Source organism: Larus michahellis, chromosome 3 (assembly GCF_964199755.1).
Source record: "Larus michahellis chromosome 3, bLarMic1.1, whole genome shotgun sequence".
NCBI classification, from domain to species: Eukaryota; Metazoa; Chordata; class Aves; order Charadriiformes; family Laridae; genus Larus; species Larus michahellis.
This window is the reverse complement of record NC_133898.1, coordinates 27,550,249-27,573,688: the sequence shown is the minus strand read 5'-3', so window position 1 is coordinate 27,573,688 and position 23,440 is coordinate 27,550,249. Positions and strand designations below refer to the sequence as shown.

The following is a 23,440-nucleotide window of genomic DNA, read 5'->3' as shown; positions in this document are numbered from 1 at the left end:
CGTAACACTGGCATATCCATGGCAGGCACAGTGCTCTTTCTCCTCAGGCCACAGACAAATAGGGCAGGGATTACAGCAGAGATAATTGCTACATGGCAGTCATTTCACTGAATACATTCAAAACCTTTGGAATTAATACATTAATATCTAAGTAAACGAAAGCTGTTATGATGGAATTTATTTCCAGTTTTAATGTAATTTTGCACTATGTATTTCTAATTCCTTTGCTTTCTACTGAGAATTCCCCTCCCTGCAAGACTTCCAGGAAAAATAAAAAATGCCATAGATTCCTTCTAGTCCTATAAAACAGGGTATGCAGGCAAAAAATTGCAAGGAACAGCTCTACAATCCAAAAAGCTTTCACAGCTTTATTTATACATTTGTGGAAACAAAGAAGTACTTCTTATTACTAGTTATTATTACTAGCAAACTGTCCCATACCTTGGTTTCATATGAGACTTGTGACCTTTGTTTACTGACCAAGCCTGTCCCCAGGGACTGACCAGTCACTGTACTTGCACCAACTGGCAGGCTGGTGGCTGGGTGTCTCCAAGTTTCACTGCTGCTCTCTTTCAAAAGGGGCAGTTGAGATTTCTCCTCTACTAAGTCACTTAAAATGCAAAGAATTGCCAAAGCCTGCAGGAATTAAATATCATCCAGAACTTCATGTGTTTCCAAATTTGGCTGAAACTGGCCAAGAACCCAAGCATTGACGATAAGGGAGAAGGAGCAAAGGACAGGCTCTGATCACAAAAATCTAATTTCCAGTGCTCAAAACCAGCCTCACAGGAATTCATCTTTGGGATCATTTAGATGCTGACATTTTAAGAGCTTGAAGACTCCTCCTCCTAAACACTGCATTTAAAAACCAGTTATTGTTGTGTTTGAACACATGCAAATAAAAAACTGCAAAAGAAGTGTCACTTAGCATTTTTAATGTGCACTTCAAATATATAGGTTATGTTATTTTAAAGTAATTTCATGTGTACACTGAAAATTTCTCACCAATTTTAGATCCAAGCAATTTAACTCCCATTTAAAATTATTGGCTTTGTTTTGATTTTAAAAATTGAACTTCTAAAAAAGTTATTCCTTTTTTGGACAAATTGTCAAACTGTATGCACACAAATGTACAAAATTAGAGTAGCTTTGTATATTTTTTTATTTTTGCTTTTCCAGCAAGTGTTGCTGAAGCGCGAGTCTTATCCACGATGCTTTGTTAGCTCTCCATGTCTTGTGCAGTCTTACAAAACTAATGTTCCCTTTTAAAGTCCCAGCTTTTACTTTTAGAATATACTCTTAGGAACAGTTTGCTAGTTGTTTCCTATTCTTCTGTCTAAATGATCTCAAATAACAGAGGCACTATTGCATTCAAGTTAGTTTAAAATGAGTTAAAATTATTCACACACAAAATATTCAGTTACAGTACAGACCCAAGATGCTTAGATATGGTGGATTTCTAATCACGTTTTGGAACGCAAATTTTCTAATTCAGTAGTTTCCAAACCTTTTCGTACAGATGACCATTGCAAGAAATTCCGTAGAATGACAGACCATCACTCAACCATGTGCATGAGCAGAAAAACACTATGAAGATGAGAATAGTTTTAAAGGCCACTTACTGGGGCCACAGACAAACATTTGAAGTATGATTTGAAAACCACCACCATTCGGTATAACAAAACATTAAGCATTCTGAAGAGGAAGATGAATTTCTAACTCAATAACATTTCTTTGGTGAAAAAAATAAAAAGATATTCAGACTGACCTGGAAGTAGCACAATTTTGGGAGTGTACAGGGGATTTTCGTATTGGTCACTCTTCTCTCCACTCAAAAATTAGCTACAGAATTTTTGAGTTGGAGAACTGTTACCCTTGTAGCACAACAGAAATTTTTTTTATAAATAAAAAAGTGACATGACTATGGACATACAATAAACAATGCAATGGTTCCTAGCTCCAAGGAAATTTTTAACCATCTGTCTTCAGGTACCAAACTTGGGGGAACAGACTCCCAGTATCATCAAAGAAGATGTTTTCTAACTTGTTTCTAGAAGCAAGTTTTCTAAAGGCTTCCTGACAACGCACACTCCTGTCCGGCACATCAAAATGAGATGTCTGAAGTTATACTGGCTGCCCTTAAGGGCTGCTTCTGCTCCAGTAATTAAGACATTAGGAGCAATCTTTAAGACTCAGGATTCATTCAGCTCTTCCAGCTGCTTATTGTCCGCAGGGAAGGGACAAAACTAGTATGTAATAAAAAGACTGAGAAGAACTTTTCCAACCTTAACTGGGGTTAGTCACTTACCAATACTGCTGCTATTACAGTAACCAATCTGTCTGCTCTGGTCAAAACCCCTGGGTACTCTCTGCATCTCCAGCAAGGAAAAGGCTTAACAGTTTATAGATAAAATGCCTACATAAAAACCGGGGACACTAGCGCTGTCAAGCAACCGACCAAAATTATGTGTTTTAATACGAGTCTTTCTTGTTGACAGTTCTGCATTCAGAACCAGGCACATAGGATAAACATAATCAAGCTTACCAGGCCCTGCAGGTAACATCCCTTGTGTATGGTGGAAAAATGACTTACACCTTACTGTGTTGTCAAAATAGTACTTTGGAAACAATTACCATTGTAGTATGACTGCTGTCTGGAATGGATGGATGAGGTGTACTGCCAAAGGGTCATCATTCCCCCATTTTTCTAATGGTAAGCTCAGGTGTTTCTGAACTGTAAATTGGTTTTTGCATTTCGTAAATGATGTATATCCTTGGCAACCTGCAGACTTTTTATGCCCATGACACATAAGAACATACTGTCTAAATGGTGACTCTAAACACTGACAACCTTTCTGATGAATAGAGATAACAATCAAAGCGCCAATGTCTAGAAATTGGAAAAACACTTAATTTTTGTCTTAGAACTGTCACCAGTTGAAATACCCAGAAAAAAAGCATATTAATCATTTGTATATTCTGTCATTCTTAATCTTGAAACAATTCAAATGTGTTATTTCAAGAAACTGTCTTCTTGGTTATTCTTCTGCTATGTGACTACTTTATGCTGAATTCCTTAACCTAAGCAACTCACATATATTAAAAATATACTTAAAAAGAATTAAGACTTAAAGAATAAAGACTTAAAAAGAATTAAGAGTAACTTGTTAAAACAGATACTGTTGGTGCTAGCATTTTAACTCTGTAATTAAGGAAAAATCCAAATATTCCAAATACAAGCAATAGTAATAAAAGCAAACAAATATCCAAAGCTTCTGTAAAAAGGAAAAGAAAGAATAACCTGTCACTCATGTTCTCATCTGAGCCTTTTTGCTCCTCATACTCCATTTTGTCCTTATTTGCTTGGTTCAATTCTTCATTTTCTATAACTACTCCTTCATCCAAGATTTCCGGTCCTTGTCGAGCTGCAGCTACTTTTCTTTTTTTCACTTTGCTCTTGGAAAACTCTTGGTGTGGATATGATTTATTGTTATTGTCCATTTCTTGATCTCTGCTGTTATCCTGCTGTTGAGTTATTGTCAGTGCATTAGAGACTTCCGATGGCAGATCTATTGCCATCCGTTTTACCTTTCTTCTCCTGCGCAAAGTTCTGTTTCCCAAACTGTCAACAGCCAAATCTGGTTCATGCCACAGAGGTCTTTTGCCTCTAATGTTATTTAAGTTTGAGGAAGGCCTACGTTTAGCAACCAACAACTGGTCATCAGAGTCACTGTGGTCTTTCTTATTAGCATGATTCTCCCTGTAGTCTTTGTTTGATTCTTCTAAACTGGAATCAGAACCTTCACTTAAGCAGTGACCAGTCTCCCAGGGATGATGGGTGGTAAATGAACGTCTTTTTCGTCCCCTCCTTTTCCTTGCCTGTCGCTTTAGAAGACAAGACACACTTCGAGAATGATCTCCAGTATCAGCAAAACCTCCTCTGGCTTGCTCTGAACTTTCTTCCAGTGCTGAGACTAGATCGTGAACCAGCTCCTCCATAGTCCTACTGAAATGCCTATATATTTCAAGGGAAAAAAAGCACACAAGAAAACAACAAATGAATCTGAAGTGTTAAGCACAAACTCTAAAATGATTTTGGCAGGTAAAGTTGTTATTCACTTTAGACAAGGTAGTCTTAATGTCCATCCTATAAAGATTACTGTATTTCTACTAAGAGACAAATCATTGCCAAACAGTCCTATGCAATTTGCAACACATCAGCACACATCCCTTTTAAAAGGTATCATCCCAAATTTCTGTCTTGGAAAGAAGAGAGGGGTGGGTGTTCCCCATTTGTTTTTGACCTCATTATTATTTTTTGGTTTTAATTCACCTGATCCCATTTTTATGATTTTCAGGGATTCCACATGGTGAGAGCATCAAGACCATTCACTCTAACTGCAGGTCGAGAGCACATTTTAGATCTACAATTGGTAAACGGAATATATGATATTCTTTCTTGATAGTATATATGGGAGTTCTGTTAAAGAGTTGTCATTATGATAAAATATTTTTAAGGCTCATAATCTCTTGATGCTACCTAAACGCCAAAAAGTAGTTAAGACATAATTCTTTGATTATATATTACTTTTTTTTTCCCCAAGAGCAACTAATTCTGTCTTTACAAATGGCTGATATCCGTTTGATTTTTTTTGAAAATATTGATTCAGTGGAGTGATATTAAGTTAGCTACCCTGCTATAGGTAATGCTAGAGTTGCAAATGCCAAATTTCCCACTACACGTAGGCACTCACATCCATAGAATCACACGCTTGTGTTAGGAAAAATATCCCTAAACACAGCGTGCAATTAAGACCTTATCCTTTTAAATGTTTTGGTCCTTCCTCCTCAAATTTCAGTAGCATTTGTTATTTCTTTAACTCATGCTTCAGTAAGTTCACCCATGCATTACATGAACATAATTACAAAAAGAAGAGAAAACATGAAGTGATTGCTGCTGAACTCTCTAATCCTTCTTTGAAGGTTGTGAACCTTCTCTGTAAACACAACAATCGGATTCTCACATCAAAGCATCAGAACACCCCTTAAAGCAGAGAATAATGCTCATGCTCTTTATGCCATTACACCAACTGATAAATATGGAAGACATTCAGTAAATTATGTAGAGGATGTTTAAAAGCAAGACTCTTCACTTTGTTTTACAATATAAATTGATGGAGGAATTAAATAGTTTTCTACCCATATCATCAGAGTTGTAGCTGTGGAGAAAATCTGGACACATAGCACACAGGTTCCCTCCCTCACCACAAGCTCCAATATTAAAGGTACCTAATGGTGATGGCTGAATGGCTGAACAGACAGTCATGACCATAAAGTATGCAAATTTTAAATATTAATGGAGGAACTGAGGAGCATGTTTAAGGAGAAATCCAAGCTGGTAATGAAATATCTTATCTAAAGAAAGCATATATTCTCCTTTTAAACCATTTTCAGAAATACTTATTTTAAACATTTCAATTGCAAAATCACCAAAAAGTAGAGCGGTAGAAACACAAGCTCATTTTGAGTTCCTGAAACTAATGTGTCATTTGCATTTATTTCTCACACCTCTTTTTCTGTCCTGCTGTAATCTCTAGTCCTATTACTCCCTCTTAACCTAACATTTTCTTTGGCTCTTAGTACAGCACAATCATCATATTATCTTGTAAGACACTCTGAAAAAATGCTACACTTTCTCCTTAATCCATTTGGTTCACAAAGAATCAAAACCTCCATTATCACACAAAAATACTTCTCAGAAACAAGAGAAGCAACATGGTAGGAAAAGCATTCCAAATAAAGCAACGGTTTTCTGAAAATTCAGAGAGAAAGAGAAAAGTAGAAGACAGTCAGCCTCGAAATTACTTTGAGACAAGTGGCACCACAATGAGTTAAAACCAATTCTTACTTTGCGTTTTCAGTTTCAATTACTGTGGAGGGGTTTTGGGTGTGGTGGTTTTGTTTGGTTGTTCTGCTTGTGTAGTAGGAATTTCAATCACCAGTAGAGGCAAGTCTAGGTATATTTGTACGAGGTTTCTACACATAATGCTTAAATAGATCTATTAACCCATGTTTCTCAGTAGCTATAACTGCACAATGGGGAGGGCACTGGCCTCTCTAGCCTTACTGTTAAACACCCATGAAGACAGCTATCCTCGCAGGTGTGCATATCAGAAATTAGATGCCCTTGAGATTTAAAGGGCTTTCTAATACTTCTGTGCTAATATAACAGAAGCTATAAGAACTGAACAGCGAGGCTCCAGTACATGGATTTGAGCTGATTTGAGATATCAATTCCCCCCGATGCCTGACCAGCCCTCCTGCCACAGGCTTTCACATTTATAGCAAACCGATAGAAGTGAAGGCGCCACAAAAAACTGAACTAGTAGGCTTAAACCTATGTTCAGCTCTCGAAACAAACAGGTTTCTGCTAACATGCCAGAATATGAACTAGCATATAGAATCTCTTGCAGCCCATTCTGCTACTGCACCTGCAGCACAAAGTAAAAGGGAAAGGAAAGACAGGGACACTAATGCCTTACACCAGTTTATGATTAATTCGATCAATTCAGTACCCCTAATCCATATGGATAACTATATCACTAAAATCAATGTAACTCCTAGAGTGGACATACCAATTTATTCCAGATAATGGCATAAGTATGGTCATAAAGTTGCCTTAGTTCTGTGAAATACTTCAAGATCAAATGCAATATATCCAGTTTGGATTTATATATCTGATCTAAACTTGCCTTCCCCCCCAAAATACTGTCAATACAGATGATGCCAGATCAAAAGATGAAACTCAAGAGGAGTGAATACCCTGAAGTGTTTTTGAAGTAAAGGGCTAACATGATTCTTAAAAGGCCCTGAGCAGTGAGGCACTTACTTTCCATCAGACTACAACTTTGAATCTTGTGCACTCCTGCAATTAATCTTTTCTATTGAGTATCAGGTCTCTTCGTAAGATCTGTACAGGGCAGCGACCTTGTTTACCCTAAAAATTACAGCCCTGGCCTCATGTATAATATAACTGTATCCTAACTGCATTACCCCTTGGACAGATCACACAAATTAATATTATAATTACTTCAACATGTTTCCTTAGAAAGATTATGAGAACTACTTGATCTATTTGAGACACTGGAAGCTCCTTTCTAATAGACTGAGAACACAATATACACACTACTTCAGCTTTTTATTCACATTGCACTTCCAACATGCCAGTGGTCCACACTAAAACTTCTGAAAAAGTTCTCCTGAAAACACAAGAAGCCTCTTTTGATTTTATTGGAGCTCGCTTTTCTCTTGCTATAACTGAAAAAAAAGAAATGGCAACAGCAACTAGATAGAACAGTTAATCTGAAACTTGTCTCCAAAAATCAAAAGCGTATTTCTATTACAGCATTATTTATCAAAACCTCAGTTTTGCAACTTTCTCCATTGTTCATAACCAGCTGTCAAGCTTGTAATCCAAACCTATGAAGTAATTTTAATCATTGCTGCAGATATTACTGTAACAAAAATATTTGCATTTGAAAGAGGTTGAAAAATAACTCCAAGAAATATTAAAGACATTACCAATGAGCATCAACTGCATTCAGTAAGATGAGAAATTTCAAAGGTCGTAATAAGGAATGTAGAACAACATATTGAAGTACATAAAATATTAAGTTGAGCCATAGTTTAGCATGACTCACATAAGGCTATAAAAACGCTGTTACAGCAACAGCCTACAGCTAGCAATAAACTGTAATGTCTTCACCAGGAGAAGACTCTACTTTACTATTAAAAAAAAAAACCAAAAAACCTAGTTTGCCTACACTGACCTTTATATTTATCTGAAGTAATTTTAATGTAGTTCACCAAAGCTGACCCATTTCCTCTCTAACCCTTACCAGAACAGACCATAAAAGTACTGTTGCAGGAAACAGTGTAACCGCTTTCCCCTGCTCCAAAACAGTTCACACAGCTTGTGTTAAGCATCAATATTTGTATTTAAACTCCTAATGGAAATAATCAAATATCATTTTTGTTTACTTCCCACCTAAAGCATGTAACACTGTAAAGCTCTGACTGCTCACAAAATATTTAACAAGAACACACTAACAAGAAAGCTAGTTCAGGTGCACAACTCCTAAGGAGAGGCTATATCTTTTACTAAACCGACAGCTGCATTTACATTTACTTTCTAGTTCTACACCTTTTCCTGTTAAATAGATATGGAGTTTCTTGCAGCTCAATTTATGCTGCATCTGTGTCTCATCAGTTCTGAGAAGCACCATGATTTCTGCTGCCTTCACAGCCCACTTTGATCACAACTGAGCACAAGAAAAATCAAGTAGTTCCTTGAACATCAGGATTATAAAACCTGACTTTCTACAATCTTTTCCAATATGGATTATTCAATGTCTTGTAACATGGCTATCCTCACAGTGTACCTTTATGCTCAGACAGGTACTAATCTGAAACCCATTTCTCCACCTCAGAAGTTATTTTCACAAAGCCTTAGAAATATTAGTTTTGAGACCCCTACTTTATTGATGAATGTGACTGAAATTTGGATTGAACAGGTGCAACTATTTGGGAGAGAGCAGCAGATGATAAATCTCACCACCTTGCCTGAAAAATCTACAGATTCAAAAAGAAGAGAACTATCATGGTTCTTGGGATACCTAAAGGGGAAAGCAAAACAGACCAACACAATTCAGTTACAAGTAATGAATAGCTAGCAAGAAACTATGATGAAATCCATCCACGAGTCCTGAGGGAGCTGGCAGATGAAGTCGCCAAGCCGCCTTCCATTATATTTGAAAAGTCATGTCAGTCTGGTGAAGTTCCTGCTGACTGGAAAGGGGGAAACATAACCCCCATTTTCAAAAAGGGAAAAAAGGAAGACACAGGGAACTACAGACCCGTCAGCCTCATCTCTGTGCCTGGCAAGATCATGGAGCAGATCCTCCTGGAATCTCTGCTAATGCACATAGAAATTAAGGAGGTGACTGGTGACAGCCAACATGGCTTCACCAAAGGCAAATCATACCTGACAAATCTGGTGGCCTTCTATGACGTTGCCACAGGATTGGTAGTTAAGGGGAGAGCAACCAATGTCATCTACCTGGACTCAGGCAAAGCATTTGATGGTGTCCCGCATGACATCCTGGTCTCTAAATTGGAAAAGCATGGATTTGATGGATGGACCACTGTGGTGGACAAGGAACTGGCTAGTTGGCCGCACTCAAAGGGTTGCAGTCAATGGCTCAATGTCCATGTGGAAAACAGTGATGAGTGGTGTTCCTCAGGGGTCAGTTCTGGGACCAGTGCTGGTCTTTGTCGGCGACACAGACAGTGGGATTGAGTGCACCCTCAGCAAGTTTGCTGACGACATCAAGCTGCGTGGCACGGTTGGCATGCTGGAGAGAAGGGATGCCATCCAGACAGACCTGGGCAGGCTTGAGAGGTGGGTGGGTCCATGCAAACCCCATGAAGTTCAACCAGGCCAAGTGCAAGGTCCTGCACCTGGGTCATGGCAATCCCAGGCACAAACACAGGTGGGGCAGAGAATGGCTTGAGAGCAGCCCTGAGGAAAAGGACTTGGGGGTGCTGGTGGACAAGAAGGTCAACAAGAGCCGGCAATGTGCACTTGCAGCCCAGAAAGCCAACCACATCCTGGGCTGCATCAAAAGAAGCGTGACCAGCAGGTCGGGGGAGGTGATTCTGCCCCTCTACTCTGCTCTGGTGAGACCCCACCTGGAGTACTGCGTCCAGCTCTGGAGTCCTCAGCACAAGAATGGACCTGTTGGAATGGGTCCAGAGGAGGGCCACGAAGATGATGCGAGGGCTGGAGCACCTCTCCTATGAGGACAGGCTGAGAGAGCTGGGGTTGTTCAGCCTGCAGAAGAGAAGGCTCCGAGGAGACCTTCTAGCAGCCTTCCAGTACCTAAAGGGGGCCTTTCAGGAAGGATGGGGAGGGCCTCTTTATCAGGGAGTGTAATGACAGGAGGAGGGACAGTGGTTTTAAACTGAAAGAGGGTAGATTTAGATTAGGTATCAGGAAGAAATTCTTTCCTGTGAGGGTGGTGAGGCACTGGAACAGGTTGCCCAGGGAAGCTGTGGGTGCCCCATCCCTGGAAGCGTTCAAGGCTAGGCTGGATGGGGCTTTGAGCAGCCTGGTCTAGTGGGAGGTGTCCCTGCCCATGGCAGGGGGGTTGGAGCTAGATGATCTTTAAGGTCCCTTCCAACCCAAACCATTGTATGATTCTATTTATGTTTGTAATACGAACCACCACTGGGGGACATCAAGCTATCAAGCTACTGAGAACTCCTGTACTCTTCCCCGCTGAGGATCCTGCCCAGTGCTTCCTGTAATGACTAAGACCCAACGCACTGGCAACACATTCAAAAGTAAATCTGACATGCAGACCAAAGCAACTTAATACAAACGCAACTTTCATGTCATAAAATTTAAAAATGTGACAGCGTCAGAACAGAAACTCACAGAAATTAAACGTCAGGAACCATAATTATTTTGAGTTTCATATAAGACTGTGAACAGTTACAAGAATTGAGGACTCTTGAAAAAAGTCAGGACACTATGTTGGAGCATGTCTAGATCTGAAAAGCAAAAAAACAAGTCAAAATCCCAGGCTATTTCTCATTTTCAAGGCATGCCAACTCTCCTTGTTTGCAGTCAGTTATGTCTGTAGATAAATCCATTTCACAAAATAAAAAAAGTACAGGAGGAGTTTAAAAAAAAAAAGAAAATTTATGAAAGTCATTGTTCTGCAATTAAAGACGTAATTACTACACTTGCTGGAAACTTCTGCTTCTACTCTTTGTTTTATCAAATATGCAGCTCCCTTACATTTAATGGCATACAATTACTAGCAGCATTTTATTCCTCCAGCCACATACTACACATCAATTCTTGGTACCAACTCTGCATTTGAGACACTTCTGTAGACAAATTTTGGAATTTCCTTACACTTGTCCTATACAATATAAAATTCTTAGTATTTGAGGAATGATGAAATTTTATTAACTGACAATGCCGCTGATCCCCCTAAAATTAGGGCCAGACAAACTTGCAATAAGTACATCTGATTTTTCTACAACTGCTGCTTATTTAAGGAGGCACAACCATAAATACTATCGTCTACTCATATTTAACAGTGAAAATGTGTTCAGTACAGAGAAATGGTACACAGTCAGAAAGATGCTGACATGAAGTGCATTTAATAAGGCTCTAACACAAATGAATTGGTCAGACAGAAATGAGATTTAGAACAATTTATCACGAGAGGTAGCAATTCTTCCAATCCCATTGCTGCCATTTACTGATATGCTTGCCCTTTTCAGAAGTATGACTTCATTAATTGTCAAGGTGGAGAATCACATGAACTATCAAATGATGGTAATATGCTGTAGCACCAAAGTCATTATCAAAAAAATCAGAGTGCCCAGTAAGTACCCAAAATGCAAATTATTCCTAAATTGTTACATGCATTCACAATAGAAATGAAAAATATTCAGCTTCAGAGGAGCTTTACCACCCAAAGTGAACACTCTTCCTCTGTGGTTGTTCTGAAGCTACTCACTTCCTTAGGGTCTTAATGTTTTTAGAAAGCACAAGTTCTTGATCTTCTACATCAAGTATTAGACATTGAAAAAAATATTTTCCTGCATCTCACTCAAATGGGTTTCCTTTAACAGACAGCTTCTGAAATAACTTATGTATAAGGATAAGAAAAGTGAGTGGCTCTGAGAAGTAGTCAGATTTTTAACAAATCTTTCTTCAGAACTGCAAATTAACAGTCCTATAAATAAGACTTCAATAATTCTCCTGTACTGAATTCCTCTGGGCAGCATATTTGTACAAGCAAAATCATTACTCTCTGATGACAGTTACAGAAGAATATGCCAAATTCCCACACCTTGTGTTGCTGAACACTGTTGTCAAAGCCTCTGGAACTAAGTTACTTTACGTGGACACAAGATAGCAAAATTTAAAGACAAATGACAGGTTAAGTATATAACAAAAACTTTCTCAGAGTACAGGTAGAAGTTCAGAATGCCTTAGGCAATGTTCCTACTGCATGCAGGATTAGTGCTGAAATAAAAATACTTCTGCCCACTAGAATATACCTCATTCTCTCAAGCGTTCTGAATTACACCATCAGAAGTAAAGTTACATTTACACCAGGCAAATTCTCACACCTAGCCATACTCGCAAACTTCTAGCAAATATACATTATCTTGCCAAATAAATTCCCTCTTGGAAAGCTTTCTCACTTAGAAAAATGTAAAGAAGCCATGAAAATATGCATAGGAAAAAAGTGTTGGTATCAGCAGAAGGGGAGACAGAATGAAGTTTCCTATGTAAGAAAACTAAGTCTGGAGCCTTTCTCTTCCTCTTCTTCCCCATTTCCCCCAAAAAACCCAAAGAAAAATGTAAAAGAAAATCTATTTCAGATCTGGGAACTCTATGGGCAGGTGTCTGTCTATATAACATAGCCTCAAGGCCTCAAGTTACCAACATTCAAGGAAAAAAAAAAAAAAACACAAACAAAACCCCACCATGCTCCTCTCCACCTCCATTACTAAAAGTAAAATGAACTAGAAGTTATACACATCGGTTAATTCCTAACATAGCACAAGATACCTAATGTTTCATGAAGGAAATGAAAGGCTTCCTAGCTGGTTGTTTGGGACGTCTCACTTCCATCATGCCTCTCCACTACCAGCCTTTATACCTCCACGGCCTATTAACAAAACTAGCTTTCCCCTTTTTCTAGCCTGTTACTCAGTTTCCCCTCTTCACAGTTCCACAATAAAAACAATATAGCCTTTGGTGTCACAATGCTAGCATATGGAATTACACAAAACAGTAAATTTGATATTGCAGTAGAACTACCCATACTTTCCTTGCTCATTGGCTACAGCTGCACTTGTTGATTCTTGGTTTCCAACAAAATAGCTCCAGAGCAGCAACCACATCTAAGTGGATGTTTCTGCAACACACACTGCAAAGGGTTTAGGCCTTAGAGGGTCTACCACAATTAGAAAAATACAAACACACACAAAAAACCAAAATAAGCTTGTAGCAAAAGTTCTGATTTATCGTTTGCCTGCCGTCCTTTTTCAGCAACGAGGGGAAGTTTCTTCCCCCAGCCCACTGCTCGCTCACAAAGGCGGCGAGAGCCGTTGAGACGTGCCAGGGGCATCTGCCCGGCCGCCAGCCCCTCTTCCTCCGGCGGCCTCGAGCGCAGTGGAAAGCACCGACGACTCTCCCCCAGGTAACCAGCAGCAACGGGAGGAGGAGTAGGGATTGAGACAGGCCAGGCAAGGCCTGGCAGCCCGCCGGGCAGCGGGGAGGGCCGGCCGGGGCGAGGGCACCACTCGCCCCTGCGTTCCCAAGCCCCTCACACGTTGCGGAGATGCTGTCTGCGATCCCCTCCCCCAAATACAGTAACCGCCCCGGCGAGAGGCAGGGGGCGGCGGAGACGTGCCACCCTCCACGGCGGCCCCGGCGCCCCCGGGGCCTGGGCTTACCAGCTCTTTCTCGCCGCCTGAGCTCGGGTCGGGGTAGGCTCAGCGACCCGGAACATGAACCCGGCGCCTCCCCCGGCCGCTCCCCGGGGAGGCTGGCGCCACTTCGCAGAGACTGGGCCGAGGGGAGACGGGGCGGGGACCGGCGGTAGCGCCGGGGGCTCGCGGGCGAGAGCCGGGAGGGGAGGACGCGGGCGGCCAGCGCTGCTCCTCAGTCCCCCATGATGAGAGCCCGGAAGCAGCTGCGGCGCCGGGAGGAAGCCGGGCGCGACCATCTCACCTCTTCCCCTCACTCTCCGGACCGCTGCCCGGGGGGAACAGCGTCTCCTCCAGCACTACTTTTCTTGGCTTGGCTTCCGTCCTGGTCCCGCTCCGCGGGGCTGCCGCTGCCGCCGGTGCCCCTGCAGGCAGGGCTGCCTCGGGGAGGGCCACCCCCGCTCCGCCGCAGAGTGGTACGGTCCCGTTGCCATGGTGGCGGCGTCGGGAGGGTTGGCAGGAGGGAACGAGCATGGACGCCCTGGCCCGACTTCAGGCGAGGCTGTCGGGGCTGCGGGAGGAGTATTTCCGTAGGAAAAGGTAACCGGGTCGTGCCGGTGGTGTGGCGGGACGCCCCTCCTCACGCTGGGCTGGGACTGGCGGGGCGGGCAGCGGCCGCCGCAGGAGCCGGCCTCCCCTCTCCCGCCCCGCTCCGCTCCTTCGGCATAGCTCTGCCCAGAGTTTTACTCACACTGGGACCGTGAGGCCTTGCTGTCCTGGCTCAAATCTGGAACTTTTACTGGACGTTTAGTTTAGCCTGTTGAAAAAGGCACCACTTTTTTTTTTTTTTTTTACTTTTTTTGTTTTTTGGAAGTTAATTGACAGAAAACCCCCTCCCAGCTTCTGAGCGTGTTGGTATTTATTATCCACACTGCTGAAAACTGAGCTTTGTTTCTAAATTAGGTTACACAGTTTGAGTTTCTAGTACCTGGGACATGTTTTGCCTTTTTCTACTTAGTTAAGGAGATGTTTATTCTACTAAAGGTCCAAAATGGCCCATGTAGAGAGAGAGCAGTGGGCCGATTGAACAGATCACCTCTTACCCTTGGCTTCACAGTGGGACAGTTTGTGCTGCTGAGTTTTCTGACTGCTGAGGTGGTGGTGGCCAACTTCTACCAGATCAAATTTTAGGAAATAAAATGTTTTAAGACCTATTTTAATATTGCACAGTTTTGTCCTCTAAACCCTTCTGTCCAACTGTATCGATGTTGCTGCTGTATGTGCTATGCTAATACTTAAAGAGAAAAAAAGAGCGTGTTTAGCATAGTTGTAGGGGGTTTTTTCCTCTTCTAATTAATGAATCAGTTGTTTTAGAATCCCAATACAACATCATTAGCATGAATCACAAAGCTCATGAACATCACTAAAAGTTACACTGAGTTCAAGTCCTGACTGCATATAAAGTGTTGTGTTTTCCTGTTCTTTCCCTGAACTTCAGCTCGTACACACAGCAGTTCACTAAAAGAGCATCAGTTACAGGAGACTATGCTTGTATTTCACGTATTTCAGGTTAGAAAGAGCAGGCTGAGCCAGACGTGGAAATCCATTGGAGGGCAGCATGCTTGATGTTTGGGGATTTGTTTTTTGGCAGAGCTTTCCAAAAGTGAATTGTTTCCCTTTTAAGAATAGGCTATAATCCATCAGCTTCTTGAAATTCAGATTTTCAGCTGAGAATTTAAATGAGAAGCTTCAAACAGTCCAGCTCAGCAACCGAAGGGCTGATCAGTAATCTGATCTTTGTTCTTTAGGGTGAAAACCTTGGATTACTTCAACACAGCTGTCAGTAAAATCCTGAAACAAATCAGAATATCTTGTTTAGAGATTTTGATAGAACCTTATTTAACTTTTAAATTTAACAAATAAGTTCTGGGCATTAAAGTGTGTCCAATTTGCAGTGGTCTTTGAATTATTTTTGAAGCATTTGTATTTTGAAGTCAGACAACAGCTTTAATTTCCCTTTCTGAACTATGCTTTATCTACATAATGTAATAGATCTGTTAAAATTGTCAAATCTGGAATGCTGTGAGTACGAGTCTGTGTAATTTGTGCAGTCACTCATCATTCACAAATAGGTTGAGGGCACTCGGATGAAAATACATGATGCTGTAAAAAAAGAGGTTACTTACTCTATTAAGTTAGTACTCTGCATCGAAATACCATATTCCCCGAAAGATCTGCGTTGATCTGAAACATCAGAAGGTGCAGAAGAATATAGATTACCAAATATTGACCTTTTATTGTATGAGTTGCCCTGTTTGTGATACCTCCAATGGTAAGACCTGAAGGATTTAGTTCCATGTGTGCCAAACACGCTTTAAGACAAAGACAAATGTTTCTTCTTTACCTATCTATCAAGACCTAAAAGCAGAATTCTATAGAATGTCTAGAACACACTCTAGACCCTCCAGGGCAACTTGACTTAAAGCAACCCTGGCGAAAACTCTTGCTAGCAATTACTGCCACAGAAGGAACATAGTAATTGAAGTGCCTTAAAGTAAATCCCAAAATTAGGAAACTTTCTTTATCTTTCACAATGCATTTGCTATTTTAGGACTGTACACTTGTTCTATTAAAAATTAGGGCAGGTTGATAACTGTAATATCTTGCTTGTTGGTTGTGGTTAGACAGGTTTACCTGATCTTAATAATGTTCTTCTGATCTTAATAACATTCCTATCATGCTTTATGCAGAACTCTATTTATGTCAGAGGTATGAGGTCTCCTAAACTGACTTTTTAGGGGAAGCACCTTTCTAGGGAAGGACTTGCCCAATGATGCGCAATGCAAAAATGTCATAAGCCTGTACCTTGATAAATACTCTGTCACCATAAGCATTAAAATATAGAGGATCTGTTAATGCATTCTCTTATTTTAAGCATTGAACAATTTTATCACTTACTTATGTAAGAACCTACTTGCTGCCTTTGAGTATGCCTTTTTAATATTTAGTAAAGTCTTTGGGAAGTATGTGTGACTCTAAAAGCTTAATCCAAACGGTATGACAACTGTGCAATCTGATCAGAAGGGCAGTTGTCAGCTTGAGCAATTTATACCCCAAACTACTACTTCTGCTGTAATCTGGAGGTGTCTGCATCCTATGAAGTCTAGGATGCTGCACAAGAAAGGAACAAGGAAGGTCTCTAGCATAAATGCCAGCTTTGATATCGACTTATTCTGTGGTTTTAGGTAAAAAAAGTCTGTTTTCCACAGTTACCAGGTACTGGACAGGTCTGATGCATGTCGGATGATGATGAAAATTTGTGCCCACTTAATGTGATTTGAGAGCACATGCTGCACCAGATGATATAAAATGAATTGATCTAATGCTTCTTGATCTCTGGTAGTAAATCTGTGTTTCGTTTTTCAAGAAATATAATGCGGATAATCCTAATTTATCAGATAAAAATTAATCTTGTTGGTGTTTACTGAGGCAATTAATGTTGACACAACACTTTGTTAACAGAGTTAACTAAGATCAACTAGTTAAGAAAACTAACTGATAGTAACATAATTGTTCTTTTGTAGCAGTTGTAACAAACTAAACTATTTGTCAAATACGTTCCTAATAAAAATGGGATAGCAAAAAGATCCATGAAAATTAAAATATAATTTTAAGTTCAAAGACTTGGCAGTTATTGAAGTTTTAAAACAAAAAAAAATGTCAATGAAAGCTAGATGTGATCTCATGGCTGGGTTCTACCCCTCAGCATTGAAACTCGTCATAGTAATGATTTCTTACTAAACTCTATTAATAATCTTTTCCAGATTCATATATTTGTTTAATCTCTTTCAGATTCATGGTTTTCTTTAGGTGACTTTTAGCTTTGTCACAACACTATTCTCCTAAGAGACAGAGTCACAGAAATGAGGCAATCAAGGTCTACCTCTTGGAATTATTTTCTCACTTTCTGATGAGGTCCTTTTACTTGTGCTTCTTTTCCACTTGTGCACATGCCTTTTCCTTGTACTATGTCATTTACACAAAGCTTTGACAGCTAATAGTTACTGAAAATCTCCTTGAGATCATCAGTTCTCCACCTACATCTTCAGCCGCCTCACTAGTATCTCTTTCTAGATAACTTTCTTCTCATGTAACTTAAAAAAAAATTCTTATCTTTCTTTGTATCCTCTCTTTTTCATTAGTTCCTCTAGCATCTATATTAATCAATGTTGTAACCCTAGTATATTTTCTAATTCTTTTGTTTCCTTTTGTTCCCTCCTTGCCTGTCTGCAGCACGTGTGAATATGCTGCCAGTTTCATTTCTACATTATCTTCAAAATCCATGTCTTTGAATTCCCATTGTGAAAAATCCTGTCAAGACTCAATAAACTGTTCCATCGACTACTGTAATTCCACATAAAAAAATCCCCATGGTCATCCCTTTGGAATCTATCTGAATTACTAACACCATTTATTTTCAAATTCCTGACTTCCTTTTTAGCCACACTAAGATTTCATATCCTGACATTCCACACCTTCCAAAGTCCGGAAATTTCCGCATCTATTTGCTTTCCTATGCTTTTGTTGTTCTAACTCATAATAGTTTTAACTTACATTTGTATCTCACTTTCCTTCAGTCACCTCTCCTTCTTTTTCATATTTCTTCTCTTTAAATTCCTTCCTAGGAAACTAGCTAAAATGCCTAAATCCTCTACTTTCACCCTGTAAGATAGTTTGTATTCATTAAAAAAATCTACAGATAAGGAGTGTATCTGTCACCATTATAGATGCTACCACTGTTCAGGTAATAAACAAATAAAATATTTTGTAACGATCATAAAACAATGTATTTCAACTATATCTCACCCTTAATATATGCTTCTTATTAATTTGATTGTTATTTATCATGATAATATTGACCACAGTTATTTTATTTTATATTCATGTTATCATTCTGGCCTAATTATCATTAAAGCATTATCCATATATTTCACCTACAATGGAAGAAGTCCATGACATGCTGACATGGATATTCAGTATTGTATGGGCATAAGAAATACACTCTCCCAAACCCTGTATCATCTACAAGTTGTGATACTCTCTGTCTTTCTTTTCGTTATATGACAAAACTGATGTAAATTATATTGTTCTGCACTATTATTGAACTACGTAGAATTAAAAAGTGAAAAACCTGGTGAAAAAAGCCACAAACTGCAACAGTAAAATATATTTAGAAGAATTTTTCTGCTTTAGTATTAAATTACCGTGCTGACAACTATTACTACTTTTTATATTTTCAGATCTGTAGATGAAATCAGAAAAATAGAGTACAAAGCTGCTATCAAAATCCAGAGCTGGTTTCGAGGATGCAGAGTCCGAGCCTATCTGAGGTAGTATACTAAGCCTATCTCAATCTGTATTTCAGTCTTGATTTTTTTCCCCAAAATTTCTCATGGTATTTCTTGATTTTAATAAAATAGGAACATTTTGAAAAGGAACACCCCCTGTTATTTTGCTTTTAAATAGAATGAAATGCATGCTGTGGCACTGTAAGAAGCAACAATTTTTAATTTCAGAACTGCATACAATTAAAAAGGCATGATGATAATAAGTAGCATGGGAATAGTCCATCTTCAGAACAGATACACAGTACTGTTTAAGAAATCTTGGCATGAGTGGAAAAAAAAAAGATGTCCCTCAGATTTGTTGTTTGCAGAGACTTTTCTTATCCCTGTTATTGTGGCTGTTACAGAAAAATTGCCTAGTGGGTGTACGGTAACTGGACTCTTATTGTTGAAAATTAAGTTCTACTGCTGGATTTGACCAGGTAGTTTTAAAAAATCTTTCTTTACATAATTTTCTCCATTTATAAAACAGAGATAATGTACGATTACTTTGTTCTGTAAAATGCCATAGTGACATTGATATAAAATTTTTGGAAACACTATGGTCGGTCCCTTCTCCCAGGAGGCCCTTCTCCATTTTTTATGATCATAAACCCAATTGGTCAAACTCATGTGCTCAAATTTCTGTATCTTCATGAAAATTAAGATTGTGAGGAAGAGGGATTGTTACATCTTCTAGTGTGATCTCTTGTCTGTCACAAGTCATTATGTATCACACAGACATGCTGTATCAAGCCTGGAGGATTATTAGATTAAATAACATTAAGTACTTAACAGCCAGTATTTCCCTCATAAAAAGAGGCTACAGCCATTATGTGCACTTACTAAAAAAAAACCACTGGTAATTTGTTTTCCATTGCTGGTTCAAGTGTGTTGTCTCAGGATGCAGCTATCAGATGCAAGCGTTCAGCAGGCAAACGAACAGGGTATTTCAACTGTCCAAGGAATATCAGCTTTGCCATCAATGTCAAAGGCCCCTACAAAGACAGAGGACTGGTTAATGCCCCTCTGCTTCCAGCACATGAGTAACAACAGCATGCTGCAGAAGAAAGTGAAACCCCAAGTGTCTTTGCCAATCTGTTCTGTAGGAAAATGCTCTTCTACATGCACAGTTGGATTTAGTAGTGACCAATGCAAGAAGAACAACGTAATTGTAATAAGCGTGTAAGAAGAACTAAATCAGCTAAGTGTAGAAGAGGATTTTCTCTGCAACTGTGTACAGAGTGATCCTGCTCAGTGTCCTCTTCCCAGAGGTGGATGTGGTGTCTGATTTAGAAGCACAGGCTCAGTATAGCCAGTTGTCAGTGTTCCGAATTACCCTCTCACTTAGGGCCTTTGAATTACCTGCTGGAAAAGGCTGCCTCCCCTAAGTGACTCCAGCTGTACTGTAAGGTTTCTAAATTTGATGTCCATAGTTTGGTGATATGAATGCTCCCCAAAGTAATAATTGCATTATTTTCTGCAAAATTGATGTGAGACATCAATTATGGAATTTTTAGTGGCGTAATAAAGTGTGTATTTATATACTGAGGACAGAGTAAAGATTTAGTTACAATTAAGCTAGGTGTAATTTTATAATAGCAAAAAATTAGTCTAAAAATTACAGATATCTGTGGGTTTTGTAAAATATTAAAAAAATGCAAAGCTGTGAAAGTGCTGCATGTGACAAAAAAATTCTGAATTGGTCAGATATATTGGTTAAAACAACCCATGAAAATAAGTCATCTATCATGCAAATTACATTTGTAAGGCTATTTCATTAAACTTTTGTAATGATAACTGAAATAATGTGTAGGTAAATTTGCAGTAGACTATTTTTTCCAAACCGGAAGCATGTATGTATGTATAAATATGTGCACATATTGGTTTATAAGTGTATGTGTGTGCATATACATGTATATGTATAAAGTATGTTTGCAGTGGCCTTCTGTATATAAGGAATAAGTATGTGTAATACACTATATGTTATTTTTAATACTAGGAAAAAAATAAAGTTATATTATAAAGTCTCAAAATAATCATAATTTTGTTAATATATTTCATTTTAGATATCTGAACAAAAGGGTGATTTTTATACAGAAGTGGTGGAGAGGTTATCAAAGCAGAAGATACTTCAGAAAAATGGTGGAGGTAGAAAACTAGTTTTAAAAGTTTTGTTTGGTTATTTATAGAATACATGCAAACTAATTCGTTCACTTGTTGAAATTAAAAAGCTGAAACTTGATCCTTTATACACACAGACACGTACTTAACTTTACTATCATGAAAAGCACCATTAATTTCAGTAAGCCTACTCATAATGGTCAAGTTAAGTCAGTGTTTAAGTGGTTGTAGCTCTGGAGTATTAGTCCCCAAACCAGCAATGAGATCTGCTCATGCAGAAGCCTGCCCACATGATGCTAATTGCAGGATTGGAGCTTTTCAAGATGCTTTTTTTCCTGGTAGAACTTTTAACTCTGAAAATAAAATAAGCCAATGTGTCTACACATTGCTGTTCTATATTTTAGTGGTTTAAATTTCTTACTTAATGAACCTTGAAGTATTTGAGGTTTTGCCTTAAGGCACATGGCAGATCACAGTCAATCTAATCCCTTGACAGACTTGAAGATAGCAAAAGTGTATGGTAGCACACAAGCTAAAACCTCTGTTAACAAGTTTAGGAGATTAAGAAGAGACTAATTTGCCTTTAACATAAAACAATTAAGTTTTTAATATGTAGTTTGCTTCACTAATTTATCAATTTATGTTAATATTTTACAATAGATTTAAATTTGTTAGTCATTTATTCTTGATTAATTTTATTGAAGTTAAAGTGTTGTATTTCAGTCAAAACAAACGAGTCCAAAAAAAAGAAAAAAATAAAAAAGAGACATCTCTTTGGTTGGAGAGGACTAAATAGGACAGCTTGATTGGAAGCTAACCTGAAAGCCATACAAGTAGCAGGTAAAAAGGCACCTTTTTCTCCCTTTCGACCTCTATATTCAGTATTATTTGTTTTGTGGTGGACTTAAATATAAAATTCAAGTTCATGCCCTATATTCATTGTTATACTGCCTTTACTCAGTCAATGGCTGAATTTGGAATATTTTAAAAAGAAATAAAAATCTTCTCAGCAGCTTAATGCAACTTTTAAGTTAAAGGATCAGTTAGTGTTTGCATTGAACTCTTGCTAATAACTGTTGTATTGACTCCTGATTATGAAACACAGTACATTTGACATGATACTTCCTTAAATACAGAAAAAATTGGTCACTTTAAAATTTGTCCACTGATAATGATTGGATTGGTATCTGCTGCCAGCAAACAAGGCAAAGCATATGCACAAAATACCCATGATTACTTGATAATAAATCATTTTAATGATTATATTCAAAATTGTGAAATGTGAGTGGTACTGATGCGGAAAATAACGAAGGCTGAGGCTCATCAGATTGCCTGTCCATATGTGCATCACTACTAGTATTTCATTTGTTACTCCTCTAGTGCCTCTTCCTTTGGTTGTTAAAATATATTAAGCTTAAAAAAAAATAATTGATGGTGTTTATATACTAAAGTTATATGCCTTTCTATATTCTAAATATAGGTGCTTTGGTATAAAGCTTTGTTTCCTAATATTAATCTCAAACCAAAATTAAGAACTGTGCTCCTATAGTTTTCTTAAGAACTTAGTTACATGGGTCATTCTGGATTCTGAAAATTCATACTTTCAGGAAAGGATGAATTTTAAAACCAGGCAAACACTGGAACATGAATCAAACTGTATGTCACTCTTTCTTTTTACAATATATGTCAAAGTCAAGAAATCACTTGTTAAAGCAAAGGGAATTTTAGCATTTCATTGTTATATGAAGCCGGCATGCATGATGGACATATTTTCAGCTCACTTTGGAAGGAGATGCAGTTAAAAAAAGTGAATATCTTATGTGATGTAGTTTGACACCACCCTAAATAGTAACCAGTTTTAAATAGGCCCAGTCCAATAGGAATTAAACAAATGCCTATTTGCTCTATATATTAAAAAAAGGGCCTGTTCCCAACTTAGGCCATGTGTTTGTTCCTTCTCTCAATCTACTCTTAATCAAATTTTGGTTCTCGTTTGAATTTGTCACTTCGTATTAACTGTTTGAAGAAAAAGGAAACACCAATCAGGATCAGATCACATTTGTAGGTGATCCCGAAACATGTTTTTGAACAGAAAAGGAGAAAGTAGTACAACAGTTTATACACAAAAGGCTTCAAATATATTTTGGAATCATAGACAAAGTAAACTAGTAGGGAGACCTTTATATTGACATCAGAGACAGATACAAAGACTTCATGGATCAGAAGTGGAGGTGAGATGGCAAGAGAATTCTTTCCAGAGGGTCAGCCTGACAGTGTCATCTTGGAATCGGCACCCAGTGAAAGAATGAGAAGCACAAGCTGAAATGCAGGAAATTCCACTTAAGCATAAGAAAGGAGTCTTCCTCCAGAAAGGCCCCTGTTCAGGAAAGAGTCTTTTGTTTACTAGG

The 23,440-nt window shown here is 38.8% G+C and overlaps 2 protein-coding genes across 8 annotated transcripts in view; one reads left to right on the top strand and one right to left on the bottom strand.

Annotated features, from left to right (window-relative positions):
* Positions 1 to 13,823, bottom strand: part of GPATCH2 (G-patch domain containing 2) — a 126,667-nt gene extending 112,844 nt beyond the window's left edge. For 3 of the 4 annotated variants that reach the window (XM_074579322.1, XM_074579324.1, XM_074579323.1), the window contains exons 1-2: positions 13,552 to 13,791; positions 3,302 to 4,015 (exon numbers count right to left, since the gene is read on the bottom strand). In XM_074579322.1, coding sequence (XP_074435423.1) covers positions 3,302 to 4,015; positions 13,552 to 13,607 — 770 coding nt within the window. In that variant the 5' untranslated portion in view covers positions 13,608 to 13,791. Of the gene's footprint in view, positions 1 to 3,301; positions 4,016 to 13,551 lie in introns of all 4 variants that reach the window. The other variant, XM_074579321.1, reaches the window with a different exon arrangement.
* Positions 13,824 to 13,942: 119 nt separating this feature from the next.
* SPATA17 (spermatogenesis associated 17) overlaps positions 13,943 to 23,440 on the top strand; it is an 88,328-nt gene continuing 78,830 nt past the window's right edge. For 3 of the 4 annotated variants that reach the window (XM_074579320.1, XM_074579319.1, XM_074579318.1), the window contains exons 1-2: positions 14,015 to 14,124; positions 18,825 to 18,914. In XM_074579320.1, coding sequence (XP_074435421.1) covers positions 18,891 to 18,914 — 24 coding nt within the window. In that variant the 5' untranslated portion in view covers positions 14,015 to 14,124; positions 18,825 to 18,890. Of the gene's footprint in view, positions 14,125 to 18,824; positions 18,915 to 20,977; positions 21,060 to 23,440 lie in introns of all 4 variants that reach the window. The other variant, XM_074579317.1, reaches the window with a different exon arrangement.